Source organism: Macaca mulatta, chromosome 13 (genome assembly GCF_049350105.2).
Source record: "Macaca mulatta isolate MMU2019108-1 chromosome 13, T2T-MMU8v2.0, whole genome shotgun sequence".
Taxonomy (NCBI): Eukaryota; Metazoa; Chordata; class Mammalia; order Primates; family Cercopithecidae; genus Macaca; species Macaca mulatta.
Window position 1 is genome coordinate 69,045,766 of NC_133418.1, and position 25,134 is coordinate 69,070,899.

Consider the following 25,134-nt stretch of genomic DNA (forward strand, 5'->3'; position numbering starts at 1 on the left):
AGATTGCCCCACTGCACTCCAGCCTGGGCAAGAGAATAAGACTCCGTTTCAATAAATAAATAAATAAATAAATAAATAAATAGAAAACCCAAGAGCATGTTACTAATGTAGCAAATCTAGCTGATACTAGATTGTTATATAACACAGTGTCTTCTTGCATGAAGAGTTGTGTACTGGGTTATTTTTGGTCATTTTTTCTGTTTTTTTCTTTTTTTGCTAGGAAGGATTTACTAGTTAGAGGCTGAGATAATTTATGTCTTAGGGTCACATGATCTTGTTTGTTTAGTCAACCTCTAAATTTATGCCTGAATCTGAAACTCAAAATGAATAAGAGTTACTGCTAAAGAATTGTTTTCCACTTCCTATAAGTTGCAGCATGCTCTGCTTTTGTGGGGTTTTTTTCTTCTTCTTCTTCTTTTTTTTTTTTTTTTTCTGGAGTGGCATTTTTTTCACTCTAGTGTAGTATTTTATAGAACCTTCAAAAGCAGTAGGAATAAAAGTTTAAATAAGCTATTCCATTCTTTGTTTTTTTCTCTATATAATTCTCACTTTGCTCTTTCAGTTGGTGTTTTTGTCTTAGATCTATACCAGGTCTAATGGAAACATGTTTTGTTTTGTTTTGTTTTGTTTTGTTTTGTTTTGCCACCAGGATATTCTTCTTATTAATGTGGTAATTGAACAAATGATCTGTGATACTGATCCTGAGCTAGGAGGCGCTGTTCAGTTAATGGGACTTCTTCGTACTCTAATTGATCCAGAGAACATGCTGGCTACAACTAATGTAAGAAATTATTCTGAGATAAAAATGTTTTGACCTAGTCAGTTTTAGGTGGCTTTGTAATAAAATCTTGAGAAACAAGTATTTTAAGTATTTGTCCAGTTGGTATTTAAGTAGCAGTGGATTCTTACAGCAATTCATTTGTGGTAAAATACAAAATTGTAATCTATTAAAATCTTAGTAAAATGTTAAGAATTCCATTTATGGCCCTTGGCCTCTATGTGTTAATTTCTTAAAATTTAATACACAACAGTGTGAATATACTTAACACTACTAAACTGTACACTTAAAAATGATAAAATTATTATTATTATTATTTTGAGATGGAGTCTCACTCTGTCGCCAAGCTGGAGTGCAGTGGCGCAATCTTGGGTCACTGCAACCTCTGCCTCTTTGGTTCAAATAATTCTCCTTTCTCAGCCTCCAGAGTAGCTGGGACTACAGATGCATGCCACCACACCCGGTTAATTTTTGTATTTTTAGTAGAGATGCGGTTTCACCATGTTGGTCAGGCTGGTCTTGAACCCCTGCCCTCAGATGATCCACCCACCTGGGCCTCCCAGAGTGCTGGGATTACAGGTGTGAGCCACTGCGCCTGACCAATAAATTTTTAAATAGCAAGTTTTATGTTGTGTGATTTTATCATAATAAAAAAGGAAAAATGTATACTGAATGATCTTAATTACATAAGACATTTAAAAAGATTTAAGGAGTAACTCCTTAATACTTAAGGATTAGATACTCCAGAATATTAATAGTCATTCTCTCAATATGGAGGAATATTTTCTTTATAAAATTTCCTTCATATTTAGAGAATATGTACAATGTTTTTAAATCATTACAAATTTGTATGCCCAATTGTGTAAAAAATAGTGGCAAAATCCATAGACATTATTTTCCAAATTTTCAAATTATAAAATTTTAAAATGCTAAAAATTGATTTAAATTTTGTCTTTTCATCTAGTGGCTTGATAACGTTATTCAGTGGTTTTTAAAATTTGGATAGAGTTGGTGAAATCTGGGGTTCCAAATTTTAAGTAGTTAAGTTGCTATCACATGGGCTTAATTGGTTCTTTTTCTTTCTAAAAATTTTTATTCTTCCAAAACAGATTCATATGTGCCTTTTCCCCACATTTGAATGTTATTTTTAAAGTTGAGAGAATTTTCTCTCTTTGTTACATTCTTGGGAAAAACTCAATACACTGCAAAGAGAGAGAGACAAATGGGATCCATAGTGATTATGGTGTATGCTGTTCTGACTTACATGTTATTTATTTTGTGTGTGTTTTATATGTTTTCTATTTTTGTTGAGAACACTTAAAATCTACTCTCTTAGCAGTTTGCAAGTGTAATAAATGGTTAGTAATATGTTGTTATTATATATGTTGTACAATAGATTGGTTCTTCATTGAATTTCATATTCATATCACAGGCATCTTTTGGAAAAAATTATTTTGAATAATTTTCCTCAGAAAAACATTTTGTGATGCTATCTGATCTTTATCTTGCCTTCAGTTTTACTTAGTATATAATATGAAGTAGACTTAATTTTCAGTTCCACAGAAATAAGATTGAAGTGAATATAGTTAGTTTTTGGTTCTTTCACAATATATAACTAAGTGTTTGATTTTTTTCATAGTATCTTAAAGTATCTGCTTATATATGATCTGTACTGCTAATTCTTTTTGTTTTGTTTTGGTTCTGGAAAAGGTATGTACTGCTAATCTTGAAGATGTTTTTTATTTACAAAAGTAACAGTATTCTTTTAAAAATTCTGTTTCAGAAAACTGAAAAAAGTGAATTTCTAAATTTCTTCTACAACCATTGTATGCATGTTCTCACAGCACCACTTTTGACCAATACTTCAGAAGACAAATGTGAAAAGGGTAGGATCTCTTATTTATCTGCTATGATTTCTGTTTTTAAAGAAGGATGAGATAAATATTAAACTAACAGGCAATTTACTTGAAACTTTATATGACAGGGAAATTATGACTGAAAAACTTAAACTGCAATATAAAATTACGATTTTCTTGTTTCTTAGGGTTATGGAAGTGACTATTCTTTCAGGGGCCATTTCTATAGTTTGTTACTACAGAAGTTTCTCTGAATGTGTAGACCACTGGCGGAAAACAAAAAAAGAAAATGTGGCAAACAGTATTACACACTAAGGAATTGAGATGTAGACACTTACCAAAAGAAAGCATTGTCCCCAAATTTGTGAGAGTTGATATCTAGAATGAGTAGGAGCAAATAGTATAAATATTTTAACTTAGTCTCCAAATGCACATTCATATGCCAATATATGCTGATATATATGGGCAAGGCTTTATCATTAGTATTTTTAAAATTGCATTTCCATATTCTCTTTCTTATATAATCATCACCCGTAATTCATCAGCTGCAATTTCTGTTTCAGTTTATTAAAATGGAGTGAAAATCTAAAAATATTTTTGAAGGAGTCTGAGTGTAGAATCCTACTATGGTTTTAGTATATCCCTCTAGGTAATCATACTTGCATATATCTAATTTGGAGGCAATTTTTAAATTGACTTCTACTATATTCAACTGAGCCATAGATATTACAGTTATCTGAGATTTCATCAACCTCAGAGATTTCATTAATCTCATATGTTACCATATGACCATAATACATACTAATGTAAGCAAAGGACTTTGAAAAGCTTACAACTTAATTAGTGAAATCAGAAATATGTGGAGCATAATAGAACATTAGCCACTATCTGAAAATATTTGTTAACCTGAAGAGTCACTTAAAAGGAAGTTAGTTAGGAGAATTTTATGAAACTAGTAAGTTGAAACATGAGCACACCCTGTGTAATACTATCAGTTCCATTTCTGAGTATATACTCTAGGGAATGTTTGTGCATATGCATGACAGGTACAAGAATGTTGCTGCATTGTTTGTGGTAGGAAAATGAATAAAATATGTTTTTTTCAAATAATGGAATACTATATAGCAGTTAAAATAATTGAATTTTGATGTATCAACTGAATAATTCCCCAAAATATCAAGGTGAATGGGTACAAAAGCACATCACAGAGAGTTTTCTTGCAGAATGGTTCCATTTATATAAATAAAAATAATGCATTTTTTATGTTCATTTTAATAAAACACTTCCGGCTTACAGAAATATATAGATAATAGTATAACAGACACTCATATACTCCCTGTTGGCTTTATCAAAACTAACTTGCCATATTTTTTTTCAGATTTTTTTTTAAAACATTACAGATATAGTTGGAGTTTCGTATGTACCCCTTCACATTCCCATTCCCATTCTACCCCCTCTTCCTCCATCTCTCAAGGTATGCTGAATTTGGAGTTTATCACTCCTGTGTTTACTTATATTGTTATGATGTGTATATACGGTATTATTTTTCATATTTTCAAAGTTGCTATAAATTTAATGTCTGTCATACGTATTATTCTGCATATTTTTTATCCAGTGTTATTTTTGAGATCTGTTCGTATTGATACCTGTTCATATTGATCTAATTCATATTGAAATAGAGTTCTTATTTAATTTTAACTCCTACATAATCCTCTCTTATGAGTATGCTGTAATAGAGCCATTCTGCCTCTAATGTGCATTTGTTTCTAGCTTTTTGCTATTACAAATAATGCTCCAGTTACATTCTTGTGTTTCCCTATGCACATGTGCCTTGATGTGCTCTAGAATGTATGCCTAGAAATTGGAACTTATTTATAATGGCCTACTTAATTGAGTTTTTTGTTTTTTAAATTTAAAGCATAAACACATTTATTATTCTGGAGTTTTAAAAATTCCTGTATTTTCTGTTTTTAAAAATGAGATGAATAATGGATGATCAAATGCAAATATTATTTTAAAAAATTAAAATTAAAAAAACAAAAATGAGATGAAGAGAAATATCCTAATTGTTGAATGATGAATAGGAGAAGGTAAAAGAAGATATGTTGGTTTTATCCCTGGTTGTAATCTTACTTTTTATCAGAATATATATGCTATGTTGTCTTTTAATAATTCTATAGCTACATCCACTTTTGTAAAAGATTGCAGATATAGTTATAATTTTGCTGAAGCAACTAAGTCTTTTTTTTTTTTTTTTTGAGACGGAGTCTCGCTCTGCCACCCAGGCTGGAGTGCAGTGGCCGGATCTCAGCTCACTGCAAGCTCCGCCTCCTGGGTTCACGCCATTCTCCTGCCTCAGCCTCCTGAGTACCTGGGACTACAGGCGCCCGCCACTGCGCCCGGCTAGTTTTTTGTATTTTTTAGTAGAGACGGGGTTTCACTGTGTTAGCCAGGATGGTCTCGATCTCCTGACCTCGTGATCCGCCCGTCTCGGCCTCCCAAAGTGCTGGGATTACAGGCTTGAGCCACCGCGCCCGGCCAAAGCAACTAAGTCTTAATGGTTATTTTGAGGGTAAAATGAAATTATGATTGAAGTCATGCATTGTATATTATAAAGTACTAGGGAAAGGTGGGATATTATTACTGAAGTATTTGATTTTAATTTTTAATTTTTTTATTAGATAATATAGTTGGATCAAACAAAAACAACACAATTTGCCCTGGTAAGTATAAATTCATACTTTACGAATACATGCAAATTATAAACTTTTTTTCTACTTTAAGTGTAATGCACTTATATAAGGCTAAGAAAAGCATATTTTGGCATAAAAACAAAATCCAAAAATTTATTTTTGTCTGTATTGTAAAGAAAAAATTCCACTATCTCCAGTATTAAAAATAGAAAACTAGTTGAATTCTGTTGTTTTTTCCCTGAAAATGTATAGCTTGTTTTCTGACGTTGTTATGAGAAGGCATTGTCTGAAAGTCGAGGATTTAGTTCTTATTTTTGAAATGTAGTAACTAAGACCAGTTACTTTGCAACTAACTTTCATGACCACTTTATGCTTATTGTTCATGAATCTGAGTCAAAAAGTAGTTGTTCCTATTTAGAACAGGCATACTAGGTATGGGCTTGATACTAATAAAGACATGTGCTGTGTACACCTAGTGTCCCATGCCTTTTCTGCCAGCCTCATCAAATCTCAAAGGGGAGCCAGTTTCAAATAAGGAGGCTGTTCAGAGATTGGACTATTTAGAGATATGAGTAATTTCTTGTCCCAGTTATAAAGATGAAGACAAGAGATTTGTTTAACACTGTAGGTCATTGTTTTTATTTTGTTTGTTTTTTTTTGTTTGTTTTGTTTTGAGATGGAGTCTAACTCTGTCGCCCAGGCTGGAGTGCAGTGGCACAATCTTGGCTCACTGCAACTTCCGCCTCCCAAGTTCAAGCGATTCTTCTGCCTCAGCCTCCCAACTTTGTATTTTTAGTAGAGATGGGGTTTCACCGTGTTAGCCAGGGTGGTCTTGATCTCCTGACCTCGTGATCTACCTGCCTCGGCCTCCCAAAGTGCTGGGATTAGAGGTGTGAGCCACTGCGCCTGGCCTGTTTTTGTTTTTTCAATTTAATTTCCACATACAGCATTGAGGGTCAAGTTTAAAAAATCTTTTGTAATAAAATTTGGGAATTGAGAAATAAAGAAGAATTGCTTTTTTTTGTTTGTTTGTTTGAGACAGAGTCTCACTCTGTCACCCAGGCTAGAGTGCAGTGGCATGATTTCGGCTCACTGCAGCCTCCACATCCTGGGTCCAAGCAATCTCCCACCTCAGCCTCCCAAGTAGCTAGGATTACAGGTGCATGCCACCACGCCCACCTAATTTTTTTTGTATTTTTAGTAGAGACGGGGTTTCACCATGTTGGCCAGACTGGTCTCAAACTCCTGACCTCAGGCGATCCACCCACCTTGGCCTCCCAAAGTGCTGGGATTACAGGCATGAGCCACCGCACCTGGCCAGGAATTGCCTTTAATGGTGAGGGACTAGTTCAAATTTTGGCTGTAGTACTGGCTGTTATAGAAATTGGTCTGGAGCAAGTGAAACTCTTTACTTGCATTTAAAGTAGAAACAATCCTTGAAATATCAGAATTTTATTTTGTGTATTTATGTGTGATGGTCATTCTGTTATTAGAAAGAATGCTAATTTATTCCCAATAGCATTGTAGTTCCCCAAAATATTTATGTATATAATCTCAAGTAAATAAAATAGTTGTACTAGATGATGTCATTTTTTTAAAAATTCTGTAAGACTGTGATTTTATAATTTCCTTACAGCTTAATATTTCCTTGTCTAGCCAAGCGTGGTGGCTCACACCTGTAATCTCAGCACTTTGGCAGGCCGAGGCGGGAGGATCGGTTGAGCCCAGGAGTTAGAGACCAGCCTGGGCAACATAGTGAGACCTCGTCTCTACAAAAAATAAACTGGGCATGGTGGTATGTCCCTGTGGTCCCAGCTACTAGGGAGGCTGAGGTGGCAGGATCACTTGAGTCTGGGAAGTTGAGGCTGCAGTGAGCCGAAATTGCACGAGTGCCCTCCAGCCTGGGTGACATAGTGATACCTTGTCTCAAACAACAAGAAAATATTTCCTTGTCTAAAGCACTTATAATAGGGGTGCATGATTGTCCATATGAGCCCTTGACATAAATTAAAATTTGATGTTCAGGAAGCAATTCAAAATCATTTCATGGATGTATAAACCAAAGCCTCAGGAAAAGAAAAATGCAAGTTTATTCATTAAGTTCCTCTCTATGGATATCATGAGTTGATATTTTAAAAGTTGTATATAGGCCGGGCTCAGTGGCTCATGCCTGTAATCCCAGCACTTTGGGAGGCCAAGGCGGGCGGATCACAAGGTCAGGAGATTGAGACCAACCTGGCTAACACAGTGAAACCCCGTCTCTACTAAAAATACAAAAAGAAAAAAAAATTAGCCGGGAGTGGTGGTGGGTGCCTGTAGTCCCAGCTACTCAGGAGACTGAGGCAGGAGAATGGCGTGAACCGGAGAGGCGGAGCTTGCAGTGAGCCGAGATAGCACCATTGCACTCCAGCCTGGGCTACAGAGCCAGACTCTGTCTCAAAAAAAAAAAAAAAAGGTGTATATGAAATTATATTAAATTATGCTTAAGAATCTTAGGCTGGGCGTGGTGGCTCACGCCTGTAATCCCAGCACTTTGGGAGGCTGAGGTGGGCAGATCACGAGGTCAGGAGATTGAGACCATCCTGGCTAACCTGGTGAAACCCCGTCTCTACTAAAAACACAAAAAAATTAGCCGGGCGTGGTGGCGGGCGCCTGTAGTCCCAGCTGCTTAGGAGGCTAAGGCAAGAGAATGGGTGAAGCCAGGAGGTGGAGCTTGCTGTGAGCCAAGATCGCACCACTGCACTCCAGCCTGGGCAACAGAGCAAGACTCCGTATGAAAAAAAAAAAAAGAATCTTGATGTAATATTTTTCATTTGATATTCAAACAGCCAAAAATATCCTTTTCTTAAAATGTCTTTTCTAAAAGCATATAATTTTTCTTGAGAAATTTGCATTGAGCCACTTTAGGCAAAATGTTTTAAGTATTTTTTTTAACGGTGGGCCCTTTTGTAGATTTATTAATATTAATAATATAGCATTTATTACAGAAACATTACCAAGAACTCCTCAATGCCATCAAGGTATTATTATCATGTTCATATATTTTTATTGCTCTTCTTTCTGTATTTCATATTTTATGCAAATATGAGTCTTAGTTATCTAGTAGGTAGAACTGGTAATATGCTTCTGCCTAATGAAAAAGTAAAAATCTACAGCCTTTTTAATGGATATGAAAATGGAGGAAATGGGCCAGGTGCAGGGGCTTACACTTGTAATCCCAGCGCTATGGGAGGCTAGGGTGGGAGGATTGCTTGGGCCCAGGAGTTTGAGACCAGCCGGGACAACATAGTGAGGCCCCATCTCTACAAAAAATTGAAAAAAAAAATTAGCTAGCATGGTGGTGTACATCTGTAGTTCCAGCTACTCTGGCAGCTGAGGTGGGAGGAACAGTTGAGTCTGGGAGGTGGAAGCTGCAATGTGCCATAATCGTGCCACCACACTCCAAACTGGGTGACAGAGTGAGACCTTGTCTCAAAAAAAAAAAAAAAAAAGGAATTACAGTTTAGATTTCGTTATAAAATAGGATGTAAGCTTTATTTATTCTTTATTTAGATATATTCAGTATTTTCATGAGATTACTTTCTTTTGTAGATAATTATCAAACAGCACAGCTACTTGCCTTAATTTTAGAGTTACTCACATTTTGTGTGGAACATCACACATATCACATTAAAAACTATATTATGAACAAGGACTTGCTAAGAAGAGTCTTGGTCTTGATGAATTCAAAGCACACTTTTCTGGCCTTGTGTAAGTATAAAATGTTTTAAGGAGCAACATTTTTAATAGAGATAAAACTGAAGTTACCCATTTGAAGTTATTTATTAGCAGTGTATATTCTATGAATGAGATGATTGTGAGAAGTCCTACTCTTTTGTTCTTATGTAAAGGGTGAGACGACTAGGTTGTAGTGATTTTCCCACCCACATATTGCTCACATTTAGATTCAATGAGCCTAACTTTTGTTGTGATAAAATACCATGTGCAGTGACAGCATTTTCCTAACAGAGCCAGTCCTGCTGTTTTTTTTACATCTACTTCATCAAACTGTCATTTAGTAGTCACTCTTTATAATTATCCTGATATTTGCATCAATGTTGATTTTTGGCAGACTATAAACTAAAAAAGTTTCATAATTTCACCTGCAAACAGAGAAAGAAACATCCTCCCTCCAAATGAAAAGGATTTTGTGATTTTATTCTGACCATAAAAATTATAGCTTAAATATAGACATTTAATTTAATGTAAAGAGAAAATGTTAATCTCCCTAATCTTTATTTTTATGGACTTAAAATAGCCAGTGTTAACTATCTGCGTTCTTTTTTTAATACCCATACCAATTTAGATAATAAACATATTCACACATGTATAGAGGATTTTTTTGTGTTTTTTATATTTACAAAACAGGATCATACCAATACATTTCTCAGCCCCCTAGTACTACTCTAGCTTAATCAATATTGTGTAGACTGATTTTATTCCTGGAGATAGCTGAGTAAGATTTTATAGTATGGCTCTTCCACAGATTCTTCTACCATTCTCCAGTGAATAAATTACAAGATTGTTTTTGCTTTTTTGCCACTCCAAACCTCACTGTGGTAAATAGTCTAATACATAAATCTTTTAAGTACTGATTTATTTCTTTCTATAGGATAGATTCTCAATAATGGGACTGGTAAGACAAAATGTTTATCTGTTTTATACTTTTTAATGTATCCCTTTAAGTTTTAATTTACCATATAGCTGCCAGATTACTTCCCCCAAAATTGAAGCACTTTGATATTCTCCCAGCATTCAGTGTTACTAATTTTAAAATGTTATCAATCTGATCATGGAAAATGTGGTATCTCATTGTTACTCTAATTTGCATTTTCCCTGACAGCATCTTTTCATATATTAGTGTACTTTGCATTTTTATCTGTTGTGAATTGCCAGTTATCTTTTTCTTAGAGCTTTTTGCATATTAGAGATACTAATGGTTTATCATGTTTTGAGGAGAACATGTCTATCTTCATTGTCTTTTGTCTTTGCCTTTATTTATAGTGTTGTTTTCCAAATAACTTTAAAATTTCCTTGTGATGACAAAAATGTCTTTGTTTTCCTTTTATGACTTTTAGGTTTTTTGTTTTGCTTAGGAAAGTCTGTGTCCTAAGATTATACAGATATTCTCACTTTCTTCTAATATCTTTATTTCCTTTTTTACATTTATATATGTAACACATGTGAGCTCACTGCAAGCTCCGCCTCCCGGATTCACGCCATTCTCCTGCCTCAGCCTCCTGAGTAGCTGGCACTACAGGCGCCCGCCACCGTGCCCGGCTAATTTTTTGTATTTTTAGTAGAGACGGGGTTTCACCGTGGTCTCAATCTCCTGACCTTGTGATCCGCCCGCCTCGGCCTCCCAAAGTGCTGGGATTACAGGCGTGAGCCACCGCACCCGGTCTCCTTCTGAATTGAAATATAATTTCTGTTATACAATAAGTTAACATATGTATACTTTTGTTTTATTTCTGGATTGTCGTTTAATTTCAACAAATGAAAAAGTACCAGTGTTGGCCAGGCGCAATGGCTCACGCCTGTAATCCCAGCACTTTGGGAGGCCAACGTGGGTGGATCACCTGAGGTCAGAAGTTCGAGAGCAGCCTGGGCAACATGACCATCTCTACTAAAAATGCAAAAATTAGCCAGGCATGGTGGTGTATATCTGTAATCCCAGCTACTCAGGAAGCTGAGGCAAGAGAATCACTTGAACCCGGGAGACGGAGGTTAAAGTGAGCTGAGATTGCTCCACTGCACTCTAGCCTGGGCAACAGAGCAAGACTCTGTCTCAAAAAAAAAAAAAAAACAAATAAAACAAAAAAAACCCAGTGTTTATTATATTATGCCAGGCATTATCGTGTCTCTGTTGTAAGGTTTAATACCTACTGAGACCCCTTCGCTTTTGTTTTTCATACTTTTCTTGGTGGTTCTTAGACATTTTTTTCTTTCATAATAACTAAATGATTATATCCAGTTCATTTTGATTGGAATTACATTATATTTTTATATTAATTTTGGAATGGTTGATGTTCTTAAGACAGATTTTCCTATTTGGTTCTCTATAAATAGTACTTTTTGATGACTGCAGAGTACTTCCCTTAATATGAACATGTCAACTGAGTGCATTTCCTTTTTTTTTTTTTTTTTTTCTGAGACAGAGTCTCGCTCTGTTGCCCAGACTGGAGTATAGTGGTGCAGTCTCGGTTCACTGCAACTTGTGCTTCCGGGGTTCAAGTGATTCTCCTGCCTCAGCCTCCCGAGTAGCTGGGATTACAGGCGCCTGCCACCACACCCGGCTAATTTTTTGTATTTTTTGTAGAGACGGGGTTTCACCATGTTTGCCAGGCTGGTCTCGAACTCCTGATCTCGTGATCCACCCTCCTCAGCTTCCCAAAGCACTGAGATTACAGGCGTGAATCACTGCACGCAGCCACAATTTCCAATATTTAAATGTTTATATCATTTCAAGATTTCTATTATTATAAGCAGGGCTGTTGTAACTATAGTTTTGTGTACATATCAGTTCATTTACCAGCAGTGTATAAGTCTGCCTCTTTGCTCACACACTTGCCAGTGCTTCAGTCTGTTGCATCTTAAGTAAACCATTTCTTATCCTGCCACAAAAAGAGGGGAGATTGCAAGTCTAACATTTCTCCCCATACTTATTGGGTGCTACAGTTAACATTTATCCCTTATGTGGCCTATTTCTGTTTTATTCTCAGATAATGTTTAGAACCTCTTGTGACAGGCACACTTCTTTATTTAATGAGTTTCATCTATGAACAGAGGGTTGGAATGAGAAAATGACTTATAAAATCAGAACCCTTGTGTTTTGAAGATTTGGCTAGTGGTATCTGTAGAATAAATTAAACTACTTAGGGGGAAGTGTACAAGTTAAAGGATCAACAAATATAAAAATAAAGGATTGAAATTACAGTCCTTCCTCTTCCATAAAATTTTTAGCAGTAATATTGCTAAATTTAGTAAGCTTTATTTAGCTACTCACGAGTTAAAAAGGAGATTTCTTTTCAGTATCCTAAAATGTGAAATGAAGTTGTACTTCTTATCATTACTCTGTTTTGCTTTTAACAAATACAATCTGATCTGCCACAGTGCATGTTTAGCCAGGTAAAATAGCTTGTAAGCAATTGGTACATAAGAGAATGATGTCATTCTAATATGGAGATAGGATTGGTTCACAAATGTTTGTTTGTTTATTTGTGTTTTGAGACAGAATAGACGGGGTTTCACCATGTTGGCCAGGCTTGTCTCAGTCTCCTGACCTTGTGATCCGCCCGCCTCGGCACAAATCTTTTTTCAAGGCAAGGAGAAGTAGAATAGTCTGAGTGGAAATAGCCTTGATCAAAGAAGTAAAAAACCTTTAGATCTCCTGTTATGTGATTGGCATCTGGCATCAGGAACCTCTTTAGCTGTATTTTCAGAAAATTAAAAACAAGCTTTTGCCTCTAAAGCTCACTCCCTCAGAGAGGCAAGGCAATCTTAGCTCATGGCAGATTGCCCACTCCTGTGCCCACCTTAATGACAGTGCCCCCAACTGATTCTGAGCTGCCTTCACTGCATTGTCTCAGCATCTACCAGCACTGCTCTAAATACTGCTAGCATTTTGCATATTTTTAAATCTCTGTCGTAGAGCTACCTGCCTGGGTAGTTTATCTCCTAGATTCTAATTACTGGTTGTTGTTGTTGTTGTTGTTGTTGTTGTTGTTGTTAGTTCTGGCTACAGAGTTGTACAGGTTTTGAGCGGTCCTCTGCAGCTCTGTTTTCCTCAAAGTCCAGTTTTACTGAACAGTTTTACTTTTCATTTTAGAGGAGTTTACTTTTTACTTTATGCACAGTTTTACTTTTCATTTTAGAAGAGCATATACATTGCTTTATAGTGGGAAAACACCTGTATAATAATTGATTTTAGTAAGATCATTAACTTATCCCCTATATTATGTTTTATTAGGTGCTCTTCGCTTTATGAGGCGGATAATTGGACTTAAAGATGAATTTTATAATCGTTACATCACCAAGGGAAATCTTTTTGAGCCAGTTATAAATGCACTTCTGGATAATGGAACTCGGTACAATCTATTGAATTCAGCTGTTATTGAGTTGTTTGAATTTATAAGAGTGGTAAGTTTATATAAAACAACAGTTATTATATGTAATTTTATGCAAATAAATAATTTTTTATGTAAAAGTAAAAGAATTATATGTAAGCAAAGTGATTTCATTCCCTTTTCACCCCTGAAATTATATATTCCATGTGTCTTAGAATCTATTTCTAATGAACTGAAATTTAAAAAATCAGTAGCTTTTTAATTCTTATTTGCCACATGGTTATAGTTTAGTGGTTTTTATTTTTGACGCTAATATTTTTTAACACTAATATTTTTAATTGTGAAATATAAAAGTGAAATTCAGCGTAGTCTTTCAGCCCATATTTACTTGATTTTCTCAGTTCCTTTTTTATTGGCCCAATGTTTTATGATCTCATTTGGTGTATGTGGACATTTCAGTCAATCATGCCTTAGTCATGTGATCTTTTAGGAGAAGGTGATATTTTTATTGTAAAGGTAGTGATTTAAAAAGAATAAAGATGGAAAAATAATTCATTTGGTGTTGGGTGTGATGGCTCACATCTGTAATCCCAGCACTTTGGGAGGCCTGGGCGGGCCGATCACTTAAGATCAGGAGTTAGTAACCAGCCTGGCCAACATGATGAAACCCTGGCTCTACTAAAAATACAAAAATGAGCTGGGTGTGATGGCACACAGCTGTAGTCTCAGCCACTTGGGAAGCTGAAGCACAAGAATCACTTGAACCCAGGAGGTGGGGTTGCAGTGAGCCAAGATTACGTCACTTCCTTCCAGCCTGGGTGACAGAGCAAGACTCTTGTCTCAAAAAAAATTCATTTGGTAGACATTATACAAGGTGCATAAAAGGTAGAATGGAATCCTAGAATTTTAAGTTAAAGAGATCAGGAAGTTAGATGGACTACTCCAATTACCGTATTTTATAGATCAGGGAATTAAGACACCCAAAGTTATTAAGTGACCTATGCAAGAACATCCATTTGGATAGTAGCACAATCAGGACCAGTCAGAACTTGAAGCTTTGTCCCAGCTTAGTTTTAGGCAACAGAAGATTTGTCATAAACAGTCTGGAGGGCAATCTATGTGAATAACAGGAGTGCGACAGATAACTATAGAACCACTACAACAAATTTACTTCGCCTGTACTTAAACATGCTGAAATCATTCTACTGAGGAAATGGCCACATGGTTGGAAAGAATTTGGGTTTTATTTTTTGTTTTGTGTTGTTTGAGACAAGGTCTCATGCTGTCTGTCGCCCAGGCTTGAGTGCAATAATGCAATCAGAGTTCACTGCAGCCTCGACCTCCTGGGCTCAAGCAGATCCTCCCATGTCAGCCTTCTGAGTGGTTGGAAATACAGGCATTCACTAAAATGCCTGGCTAATTTTTAATTTTTTTTTTAGGTATGGGGTCTCCCTGTGTTGCCCAGGCTGGTCTCAAACTCCTAGGCTCAACCAGTCCTCCCACCTCAGCCTCCCAAAGTGTTGGATTACAGGTGTGAGCCACTGCACCTGGCTGGAAATAATTTGAAAAAAGAAAGTCGAAGCTAGAAATTCATTCTCTAGTTTTATTTCTTACAAATCAGATATCTACTGATAACATGCTGTTCTCATATGAAGATTATTTGGCTGACTGGATTGTTTTTCTAAAAGTGGTCAATTGCCAAGTATGTGATTTTTAAAAGGATGAAGAGGATAGAAGTCTTTAACCCTGTAAAAGAAGAAACATGGTTAACTAGCTCACTAGTTCCCATTGTACTGCTACAATAAATCAAAACTTTCTGTTTTATTTACTTTATATTTTTATCCTTTAACATTTTGGTGAGATACAGATAAAGCAAATTGTAGGGTTTACAACCCCGTCCCTATGCCTATGATGGAATTGTTTTTCTGAAAATAAGTTTGAGTGGTTGATTTGTGTACCTTGTGCCCCAAAACTTAATGTATTTTTTCGTTTCACATATAACAGAGCCATTGCCTAGGTTTCTAATTTCCGATTTGCATGTTTTTAATTGAGATGTACAGGAGAACTAGTTTTAAGACTTAAATTCCATAATGCAACCAAATTATGGTATATCTTTTTAGGAAATGGCCTGTGTGTTTCTTACTATGTAGTATTATCTATAAAGTCCTGAATCACATCTTTAATTTTTTTTTTTAAATAAGCCTACTGGGCATGCATGCATCTGCAGTGATGGTTTAGAATTTAGAAGTTATCACTATCAAGTAGTTTATTTCACAAAGCTTATACTATTGGAAGACTATAGGAATAGACAAGTAGAATTCCAGATAGTTTATCAGATCTGTGTGTATAATATAGTCAGAGAAATCTGTGCTTCTTATTACTTAGGTAAGATGTATCCTCTGTTGTTTTTTCTTCTTCTATATGTGAGAGCCAGCCTCTGATGTGAGAAAGACTTGTGAGAGATCTCTTTGTCATCAAGCCTTTGCCAGCTCCTATGTAATACATGTGGTGGAGTTAGGCTCATTCAAAAACTTAACAAATGTACCAGAAAGAAAACCACCACAGCCATATCCCATTTTGATAGCAGTTAAACAGGAAGTCATTAAATAACACCTGTTTGTTGAAAAATACGTTTTTCTTTTATTAATACATAATATTGTACAGATGTATTTGGTACACATATTTATTTTAACATGCATAGAATGTGTAATTATCAAGTCCGGGTATTTGGGATATCTATCACCGTGAGTATTTTGAAAACATAATTTTAACATCTGCCCTCTAACCAGCTGTGCACTCTGGATCAAACCATCCAGCCTCTCTTAGAGCCTCAATTTTGTTTTTCTCTAAAATGGGGATAATAAAACCTATCTCAAAGAATTGTTGCGAAGATCAAATGAAATTGTATGTAAAGTTGTAAGGTGCTATATATATATTTTATATATATATATAGATATATAAAATGCAAAAAATAAACAGAAGATGTAAAATAAATCTATTTACTTTTCGAATGTTCTTTATAGTCCTACAAAAGGGCTCCAGTAAATTGCTTCTCCTTTTTTTTCAAGTTTTCTGTGCAGTCCTGACTCATGTGTAAAGAAACCAGGACATTACATTTTGGAAGGTGATTTTGAAAAACCTTTTTTGATCAGCTTTAGAACTACAAAACAAAATTTTAAAGTTTTTCTTCTAATAAGCATTGTATTATATTTTAAATGTAAATTTTGTGCTTGTACAGGAAGATATCAAGTCTCTTACTGCACATATAGTTGAAAACTTTTATAAAGCACTTGAATCGATTGAATATGTTCAGACATTCAAAGGATTGAAGACTAAATATGAGCAAGAAAAAGACAGACAAAATCAGAAACTGAACAGGTATGGTTTAAGTATACTGCTTTTGTAGCCTAAAAAATTGTGTCCAAAATTGTCTGTAGTTCAGATTTTCTGTGTGAAATTTATTGAGGAAGTTTCTTTTCATCACTGGATAGCATAGAGTTGAATAGGAGGGTAAAGTGTCCCCCACTACCCCATATCATTTATATGATAAATTACTACTTTATCTTAAGTAGTTGTATTTTATTGTAACTTAAGAAGAATATTTAGTTTAATTTTTGTATTAAGAAGATTATAACTTAAGAAGAATATTTAGTTTAATTTACAACATTCTAAAATATTTTGGAGTGTTCTCTGGCTACATCTTCTATCATTACAGAGATTATTTTGATATAAATTATAGTCAGTTAAAATTACTTCAGTTCCTCTTGGTTATACATATCTTTCCTTCAATTCAATCTGGTTATGACCTTTAAATCATTACTCAGTATTTGTGATATATTTCTTACAGTGTACCATCTATATTGCGTAGTAACAGATTTCGCAGAGATGCAAAAGCCTTGGAAGAAGATGAAGAAATGTGGTTTAATGAAGATGAGGAAGAGGAAGGAAAAGTGGTTGTGGCGCCAGTGGAAAAATCTAAACCAGAAGATGATTTTCCAGATAATTATGAAAAGTTTATGGAGACTAAAAAAGGTATTCAAATTCTGAATTTTTGCACAGTGTACCCTCTTATTTAGTGCAGAAATTATTTTGTTGCTAGTGAAGTTTTGTTTGTAGTTTATAAAGCAAGAAAGACAAGAATTTTATACCAAATTGTGTTCTTTTAAAATTATGTACTTTTTCCAAATCTGTCTGGGAATTCTTTTCATGTTTAAAATGTTTCTCTTCAAATTTGCCATTTTGTAATGCTATTAATTTGCTAGTTAGAAATTGAGTTACCTACTTACACTTTTCTTTCTGTGAATAGTCTTGGCTTTATTTCTATACTGAAATTCTCAGTAATAACAAAGACCATATAGCTTCATAGAAACCTTCTAGAGTACTTTGCCTGTGTCTTTTACAGCTGATAAACTGAACTCAAACAAGTAACTTTGCTCTTTGAAATTTTAAAATTACAAAAGTTGCATAAAGATATACTATCAAGAGAAGTGAAAAACTAAAATAAAACTTCCCTTGGCTTTCAGATGTGCTTAACTTGTTTTATAAAATGAAGATCTTGCTAGTACTGTATCTTTCAAAAGAACTAATCATTTTATTTCTGTGGCCTGAGGAATTACCATTTTTTGGAATACTGCCCTGTGTATGTCATTTAAATATTTAATTAAAATTTATACCTTGCTGGGCATGGTGGCTCACATCTGTAATCCCAGCACTTTGGGAGGCTGAGGCAGGTGGATCATTTGAGCCCGGGAGTTCCAGACGACCCTGGGTAGCATGGTAAAACCCTGTCTCTACAAAAAAAACACAAAAATTAGATGGGCACAGTGGCACTTACCTGGAGTCCTGGCTACTAGGAAGGCTGAGGCTGGAGGATCACTTGAGACCAGGAGGTCGAAGCTGCAGTGAGCCATGAGCTGCCACTGCACTCTAGCCTGGTAACAGAGAAAGACCCTATCTCAAAAACAAAACAAAAAGTTATGTCTTAGAAGATAAAAGCCTTTCTTGGATTTATTATGTAAGTTTGTGATTTTGAATGTGACATTTTCTGAAGGCAATTCTCAGAAAATTTATTTATTACATTTTCTTTGAAACTATTGTTCCTACTCATTTTCAACTCATTAATTTGATAAGTTTTTTTTGCCTCAGCATGGTGGAGCAAAAAGCCTATTAAAATGTCCTAAGGAATGGGTACCTTTGCTAGACAAATTCTTCTGCCTTTACTCATTATAGGTACTGCCCTGACTACAGTCAAAAGAGGCAATACAGCCATATTTGAAGTTCTGTATCCAGTGTTGAGTGAGACACTGTTAAGAATCATATATAAAAATAATAACCAGATGTTAAAAGGGATTGGACACCTATGTCATAAAACAAACAGAAAAGGGAACCTGGAATATTTAGGACTTACAGACTTGATCATTGTCATTAGGCATTTGGAATATTGACTTGTGAGAGAAATTACTAGGTTTTTACAATGAGTAAAGAAGTGTAGAATCAGTGAGTGGAAGCTACAGGGAGACAATAAAAGGAAGAGTCAGACAGCTCATGAGATTTTAGATGGATATGCTAGATACCACAATGTAGAGTTCTAGCATAGGATGGCTAATTTTGTTATGATCCGTAAGGTCCTTCCTAATACTGAGATTTCTAAGATTCTAGCTGATAAAGACTTATCACTTGTATTAGTTCGTTTAACACTGTTATAAAGAACTACCTAAGACTGGGTAGTTTATGAAGAAAAGAGGTTTGATGGACTCACGGTTCCTTAGGCTTAACAGGAAACATGGCTGAAAGGCTTCGGGAAACTTACAGTCATGGTTGAAGGCGCAAGGAAAGCAAGCATATCTTAACCATGGTGGAGCGGGAGACAGAGAGTGTGAAGGAGGAGGTGCCACACACTTTTGTTTGTTTGTTTGTTTGTTTTTTGAGATGTAGTCTCACTCTTGTTGCCCAGCCTGAAGTGCAGTGCCGTGATCTCAGCTCACTGCAACCTCCGCCTCCCGGGTTCAAGCGATTCTCCTGCCTCCCAAGTATTTGGGATTACAGGCATGCACCACCACACCCGGCTAATTTTTACATTTTCAATAGAGATGGGGTTTCACCATGTTGACCAGGCTGGTCTCGAACTCCTGGCCTCAGATGATTCACCCGCCTTGGCCTCCCAAAGTGCTGGGATTACAAGCATGAGCCACCAAGCCCGACCAAGGTGCCACACACTTTTAAACAACCAGATCTCATGAGAACTCACTATCACAAAAATAGCAAGGGGGTATTCTGCCTCCATGATTCAATCATGTCCTCCAACACAATTACAATTCACAATGAGATTTGGGTGGGGACAAGAGCCAAACCTTATCATTCCACCGCGGCCCCTCCCTAATCTCATGTCCTTTTTACATTTCAAAACCAATCATGCCTTCCCAACAGTCCCCCAAAGTCATAACTTATTCCAGCATTAACTCAAAAGTCCAAGCACAAAGTCTCATATGAGACAAGGTAAATCCCTTCTGCCTATGAGCCTATAAAATAAAAAACAAGTTAGTTACCTCCAAGATACAATGAGGGTGCAGACATTGGGTAAATGCTCCCATTCCAAATGGGAGAAATTGGCCAAATCAAAGGGGCTACAGGCCCTGGGCAAGTCCAAAGCCCAGCAGGGCAGTCTTTGAATCTTAAAGCTCCGAAATCGTGTCCTTTGACTCCGTGTCTAACACTAGGGCCTGCTGATACAACAGGTAGGCTCCCAAGGCCCCAGCTGGCTCTGCCCCTATGGCTCTGCCGGGTACGGCCCCCATAGCTGCTTTCATGGGCTGGAGTTGAGTGCCTGTGGCTTTTCCAGGTACATGGTGCAAGCTGTTGGTGGATCTCCTGTTCTGGGGTCTGGAGGATGATGGCCCATGGCTGCACTAGGCAATATCCCAGTGGGGACTCTGTGTGGGGACTGCAACCTCACATTTCCCTTCTGCATTGCCCTAGTAGAGGTTCTTCATAAGAGCTCTGCCCTGCAGCAGATTTCTGCCTAGACATCCAGGCATTTCTGTATGTCTTCTGAAATCTAGATGGCTTGAGAATCAGAGGTTACCAAACCTCAGTTCTTGCCCTCTGCACACCCACAGGCCCAGCATCACATGGAAGCCACCAAGACTTGGGGCTTGCACCCTCTAAAGCCATGGCCCAAGCTGTACCTTGGCTCCTTTTAGCCATGACTGGAGCTGCAGCACCTGGGATGCAGAGTGTCCCAAGACTGCACAGAGCAGTAGGTCCCTGGGCCCAGTTCACAAAACCATTTTTCCCTCCTAGGCCTCTGGGCCTGTGAATTAACATTTGGCTCCTTGTTACTTATTCAGATTTCTGCAGCCAGCTTGAATTTCTCCTCAGAAAATGGGTTTTTCTTTTCTACTGCATGGTCAGGCTGCAAGTTTTCCAAACTTTATGCTCTGCTCCTTTTTAAATATAAATTCTAATTTCAGACGATCTCTTTCTTCATGCATATGAGCATACACTTTTAGAAACAGCCAGAAGGCTTTTTTTTTTTTTTTTTTTGAGACGGAATCTCTGTTGCCCAGGCTGGAATGCAGTGGCATGATCTCAGCTCACTGCAACCTCTGCCTCCCAGGTTCAACCAATTCTCCTGCCTCAGCCTCCCAAGTAGCTGGGACTACAGGTGTGTGCCACCATGACCACCAGCTAATTTTTGTGTTTTTAGTAGAGACAGGGTTTCACCATGTTGGCCAAGCTGGTCTTGAACTCCTGACCTCAAGTAATCCACCCACCTCAACCTCCCAGAGTGCTGGGATTACAGGCGTGAGCCACCATGCCATGCCCAGCCCAGGCCACTGCTTGAATGCTTTGCTGCTTAGAGATTTTTCCACCAGATATCCTAAATCATCTCTCTGAAGTTCAAGTTCCACAGATCTCTAGGGCAGGGGCAAAATGCTGCCAGTCTCTTTGCTAAAGCATAGCAAGTATGACCTTTACTCCAGTTCCAAGTAAGTTCCTTACCTCCATCTGAGACCTCCTCAGCCTGGACTTCATTGTCCATATTACTGTCAGCATTTTGGTCAAAACCAGTCAACAAGTCTTTTGGAAGTTCCAGACTTTCCCATATCTTCTTGTCTTTTTCTAAGACCTCCAAATTGTTCCAACCTCTGCCTATTACCCGGTTCCAAAGTTGCTTCCACATTTTCAGGTATCTTTTTTTTGAGATGGAGTGTCACTCTGTTGCCCAGGCTAGTGTTCAGTGGCACAATCTCGGCTCGCTGCAACTTCTGCCTCCAGGGTTCAAGCGATTCTCCTGCCTCAGCCACCGGAGCAGCTGGGATTATAGGTGTTTGCCACCACCCCCAGCTAATTTTTGTATTTTTAATAGAGAAGAGGTTTCATCATGTTGGCCAGGCTGGTCTTGAACTCCTGACCTCAAGTTATCCACCCTCCTCAGCCTCCCAAAGTACTGGGATTACAGGCGTGAGCCACCACGCCTTGCCATTTTCAGGTATCTTTATAGCAGTACCCCACTCCTGGTACAAATTTTCTGTGTCAGTTCGTTTTCACGCTGCTCTAAAGAACTACCTGAGACTGTGTAATTTATGAAGAAAAGAGGTATAATTGACTTACAATTCCACGTAGCTGGGGAGGCCTCAGGAAACTTGTGGTGGAAGGTGAATGGGAAACAAGGCATGTCTTACATGGCAGCAGGAGAGAGAGAGCAAGGGGGGACATGCCACCCTTTAGAACAACCAGATCTCGTGAGAACTCACTGTCACAAGAACAGCAAGGGGGAAGTCCACCCCCATGATCCAGTCACCTCTCAGCAGGTCCCTCCCCTGACACATGGGGATTACAATTTGATTTGAGATTTGAGGGGGGGACACAGAGCCAAACCGTATCATCACTGTACACATCATGCTCTACTTTTTAAAAAGTTCTTAGGAAACAAAGGCAATTTTTTTTTCTTTTTTTTTTTTGAGACAGAGTTTCGCTCTTGTTGCCCAGGCTGGAGTGCAGTGGCATGATCTCGGCTCACCACAACCTCTGCCTCCCGGGTTCAAGTGATTCTCCTGCTTCAGCCTCCCAAGTAGCTGGGATTATAGACATACGCCACCACACCCAGATAATTTTGTATTTTTAGTAAAGACGGGGTTTTTCCATTTTGGTCAGGCTGGTCTTGAACTCTGGCCTCGGGTGATCTGCCCACCTCAGCCTCCCAAAGTGTTGGGATTACAGGCGTGAGCCACCGTGCCCGGGCAGCAATGTTTTATAAGTTTTTAAATTATTGCTCTTTTTAGATGTTTTGACTTAGCAGTATTTATTGATATACGTTCAAAATTTTACTTTTACTTTAGCAAAAGAAAGTGAAGACAAGGAAAACCTTCCCAAAAGGACATCTCCTGGTGGCTTCAAATTTACTTTCTCCCACTCTGCCAGTGCTGCTAATGGAACAAACAGTAAATCTGTAGTGGCTCAGACACCGCCAGCAACTTCTAATGGATCCTCTTCCAAAACCACAAACTTGGCTACGTCAGTAACAGCCACCAAGGTAGGTGAAACAGCATTACACACGAACTTTGCTTTTCCCATCTGTGAGATTTTTTTCATGTTTACTGAAAAAAATTTGGATAATCAAAACAATTTCAATAGAATTTTTGTTATCAAAACATTGTTGATTATAGAATTTTATTTTATTTATTTTATTTTATTTTATTTTTTGAGACAGTCTCACTCTGTCGCCAGGCTGGTGTGCAGTGGAGTGATCTCAGCTCACTGCAACCTCCGCCTCCCGAGTCCAAGCAATTCTCCTGCCTCAGCCTCCCAAGTAGCTGGGACTATAGGCGCATGCCACCACACCCAGCTAATTTTTGTATTTTTAGTAGAGACGGGGTTTCACCACATTGGCCAGAATGGTCTCGATCTCTTGACTTCATGATCCGCCCACCTCGGCCTCCCAAGGAGAATTTCATTTTATTTAGGCTTATGATAATAAATGTAAGCATCCTTCCTCCTTGTCCTCCATTCTATTTTGGAGCACTTAAGTTGATTCTAATATTTCACTGACTACTTAGTGTTACTGCATTTTAAATTATTTTCTTGGATAGTTGAGTAGTAGAATATCTTCATACATACGGTCACATTCATCTTCAGAAAGTCTGTGCCAGTTGATGTTACTATAAACTGTATATGAGTGTGCCTGGCCAATTGCAGCTTTGCCAGTGCTATAATTATTTTTAGTATTTGCCAGGTAGGTAGGTGAGACAGTATATAATATCTCATTTCCAATTGTGTATACTTTATTGGTAGTAAGGCTAAATATTAGCCTTTTGAATCTGCTCTTCTCTGCAAATTGGATTATATTATTGTTGATGAATCTTTAGTTAAGGATATTAGACTTTCTGTTGTTCTTATAACAAATGTATTTCCCTTGGTTACCTTTTTTTATAAACAAGTTTAAATTTTATATGAAACATTTTTCTTGTTCATATGTTATATGAAATCATCCTTTTTCCCCAAAAAGGAGTGGCTTAAAATAAAAAGGCATAAATATGGGACAACTATTGTATAAAAATAGAAAGACAAGCAGAAACACCGTGGTAGTGCACACCTAGCTGAAGGAATGCATCTTTTTTTTTTTTTTTTTTTTGAGACGGAGTCTCGCTCTGTCGCCCAGGCTGGAGTGCAGTGGCCGGATCTCAGCTCACTGCAAGCTCCGCCTCCCGGGTTTACGCCATTCTCCTGCCTCAGCCTCCCGAGTAGCTGGGACTACAGGCGCCCGCCACCTCGCCCGGCTAGATTTTTGTATTTTTAGTAGAGACAGGGTTTCACGGGGTTAGCCAGGATGGTCTCCATCTCCTGACCTTGTGATCCGCCCGTCTCGGCCTCCCAAAGTGCTGGGATTACAGGCTTGAGCCACCGCGCCCGGCCAGGAATGCATCTTGTTTGGAACACAAAATATAAGTCTAAGTTTATTTTACAAAAATGAAGAATTTTCATTCAGTAGTATAGTGAGATAGGCTCTTGACAATAGCATTTTCATGGTATTCTGTATTTGAAATATATTTTATGTTTTTTAACTGGAAAATTTTAAAATTAATTTTCAACTTTATGGTAGGACAATTTAGAGTGATATTGTGACACTACATTAAGAATGTTTGGGCTGGGCACAGTGGCTTACACCTGTAATCCTAGGACTGTGGGAGGCCAAGGCAGGAGGATCGCTTGAGCCCAGGAGTCCAGGACCACTCTGGGCAACAAGGTGAGACGCCATCTCTACAAAAAGTATTAAAATATTAGCTGGGTGTGGTGGCACACACCTGTGGTTTCAGCTACTCAAGAGTCTTAGGCAGGAGAGTCGGTTGAACCTGAGAGGTGGAGACTTCAGTGAGCCATGATCTTGCCACTGCACTCCAGCTTGAGCAAGAGAGTGAGACCCTGTCTCAAAAAAGAGTATTTGCTATAGAGTTGTGTTGTTTGGGTTCAAATGTTGACTCTGCCTCTTTCTAGCTGTATCACCTTGAATAAGTTATTTAATCTCTCTGGGCCTTAAGCTGCCTGCCTTCCTGCTTCCCGGTTGTTGTTGCGACAGTCTCACTCTGTCACCCAGCCTGGAGTGCAGTGGTGCGATCACAGCTCACTGCCTCCCCTACCTCCTGGGCTCAACTGATCCTCCCATCTCAGCCTCCCGAGTAGCTGGGGATGCAGGTGCATGCCAC

General features: G+C 37.7%; 1 protein-coding gene and 1 non-coding gene across 23 annotated transcripts in view; one reads left to right on the forward strand and one right to left on the reverse strand.

Moving 5' to 3' along the window:
- Nucleotides 1-25,134, forward strand: part of PPP4R3B (protein phosphatase 4 regulatory subunit 3B) — a 71,729-nt gene that overhangs the window by 38,014 nt on the left and 8,581 nt on the right. Inside the window, exons 9-19 of one of the 22 annotated variants that reach the window (XM_077959538.1) lie at nucleotides 650-781; nucleotides 2,562-2,664; nucleotides 4,013-4,108; nucleotides 5,316-5,357; nucleotides 8,315-8,347; nucleotides 8,919-9,077; nucleotides 13,336-13,505; nucleotides 16,671-16,810; nucleotides 17,280-17,464; nucleotides 22,774-22,967; nucleotides 24,611-24,730. In XM_077959538.1, coding sequence (XP_077815664.1) covers nucleotides 650-781; nucleotides 2,562-2,664; nucleotides 4,013-4,108; nucleotides 5,316-5,357; nucleotides 8,315-8,347; nucleotides 8,919-9,077; nucleotides 13,336-13,505; nucleotides 16,671-16,810; nucleotides 17,280-17,464; nucleotides 22,774-22,967; nucleotides 24,611-24,715 — 1,359 coding nt within the window. In that variant the 3' untranslated portion in view covers nucleotides 24,716-24,730. Of the gene's footprint in view, nucleotides 1-649; nucleotides 782-2,561; nucleotides 2,665-4,012; nucleotides 4,109-5,315; nucleotides 5,358-8,314; nucleotides 8,348-8,918; nucleotides 9,078-13,335; nucleotides 13,506-16,670; nucleotides 16,811-17,279; nucleotides 17,465-22,773; nucleotides 22,968-24,610; nucleotides 24,731-25,134 lie in introns of those variants that run through there. The other 21 variants (XM_077959541.1, XM_077959540.1, XM_077959542.1 and 18 more) reach the window with 21 other exon arrangements.
- LOC114672028 (small nucleolar RNA SNORA12) lies at nucleotides 15,852-15,999 on the reverse strand. Its single transcript, XR_003722227.1, has one exon. It is a non-coding gene; the product is annotated as a small nucleolar RNA SNORA12 (small nucleolar RNA).